This window comes from Terrapene carolina, unplaced genomic scaffold, assembly GCF_002925995.2.
Source record: "Terrapene carolina triunguis isolate 2854851 unplaced genomic scaffold, T_m_triunguis-2.0 Scaffold168, whole genome shotgun sequence".
NCBI classification, from domain to species: domain Eukaryota; kingdom Metazoa; phylum Chordata; order Testudines; family Emydidae; genus Terrapene; species Terrapene triunguis.
Genome location: NW_020664519.1, coordinates 234,378 through 235,555, shown reverse-complemented (window position 1 = coordinate 235,555; position 1,178 = coordinate 234,378). Strand labels below are relative to the sequence as shown.

Sequence of the window (1,178 nt, the reverse complement as noted above, 5' to 3'; positions counted from 1 at the left end):
CAGTTTTCCCCTTCCATTCTTCTGATTTTGGTGAGGACCAGTTGGGCTCTGCCCACAGACGCCAAGAAGATTCCCTGAAACTTTGGCCTAGATCAGATGAGGTGTTCAAAAGTTATCGCATTACAGACAGACCCTCCTGTGCTCAGCCAAATGCTGGTAAGGCCAAGTTCTCCAAAGCGGCCACTTTGGGGGTGGATTGCGAGGACTCTGCTGGGACTCAGAGCCCGGTTTGCAGAGGGGCTGAACACCCGTAAATCACGTTAGCAACAATAGGATCGTCAGCTCCTCTGAAGAGCATGGCCCAAGCTGGGCACCCTACATTAATGGACATTTTGGTCCTAGCGACTTTCCCAAGCTCACTCAGTACGTCGGCATCAGAGCCAGGAGAGAACCCAGGAGTCCTGAGTCCCAGCCCCTTGCTCTCCCCTCTACAACATCTGGAGAAATGAAGAAACAAAGACCCAGCTCCCATCCTGTGCAGTTGGCCCCCGTGACAAAGCATGCAGAGAGCACGCAGGGAGCAAGCCAAGCCTCACCACCTTCCACATGGCCTCAGTGGCTCTGGGAAGCTCTGAAAAGGGTGCTGCTTACCTTGCAGGTGGCATGGGATCCCTCCCGGGGAAAGAGCCATCTCTGGAGCTCCTGGCAGACTGGCCAAGGTAGCAGCACGGGCTACCAGAGCAGCATCTTTCAGCCCAGCCTGCAGTCAGAACGAAACTGGCCCTGCTCAGAGGAAGCGATGAGGTTACTTACCAACCGGTAGTGCCGCTGCTTTGCACCCCCTCCTCCCTCAAGCTGCCGCTTCCTGCCCCTCAGCCGAGATTCAGCCAGAGAGCAAGTGGAGCGAAATGAAACCGCCCAAGCTAGCAGCCCACGCGGGCCCAGAGATGGTGACAGGCGTTCACCTGAAACAACAGTGCCCTGCCGAGGAGACAAACACCAGGGCCAGCAGCCCACAAACTGCTCTGGCTTGGCAGGGAAGAGGAGCTCAATGCAAGTGCAGAAACAGTTATTTCTCCTTCCCCCTTCCCCCTGCTGTCTGAGCCCTGAGCTCCCCCACACTACAGCTCAATCCTGACCCGCGGCCCCCCTGCTATTCCGCTCCGGGGCTCCCCACACAGATAACGCTGCCGCTGCCCCTGAATCCCGGCTCCCCTCACACACACAGCTCTGACACT

At 57.5% G+C, this 1,178-nt stretch overlaps 1 protein-coding gene across 1 annotated transcript in view; it reads right to left on the bottom strand.

The window, feature by feature from the left end:
* The window catches only part of LOC113406969 (capping protein, Arp2/3 and myosin-I linker protein 2-like), a 105,478-nt gene extending 104,847 nt beyond the window's left edge, over positions 1-631 (bottom strand). The window contains 1 exon segment of the mRNA XM_026653895.1: positions 592-631. Within this exon segment, the coding sequence (XP_026509680.1) occupies positions 592-631 (40 nt within the window).
* Positions 632-1,178: the final 547 nt, after the last annotated feature.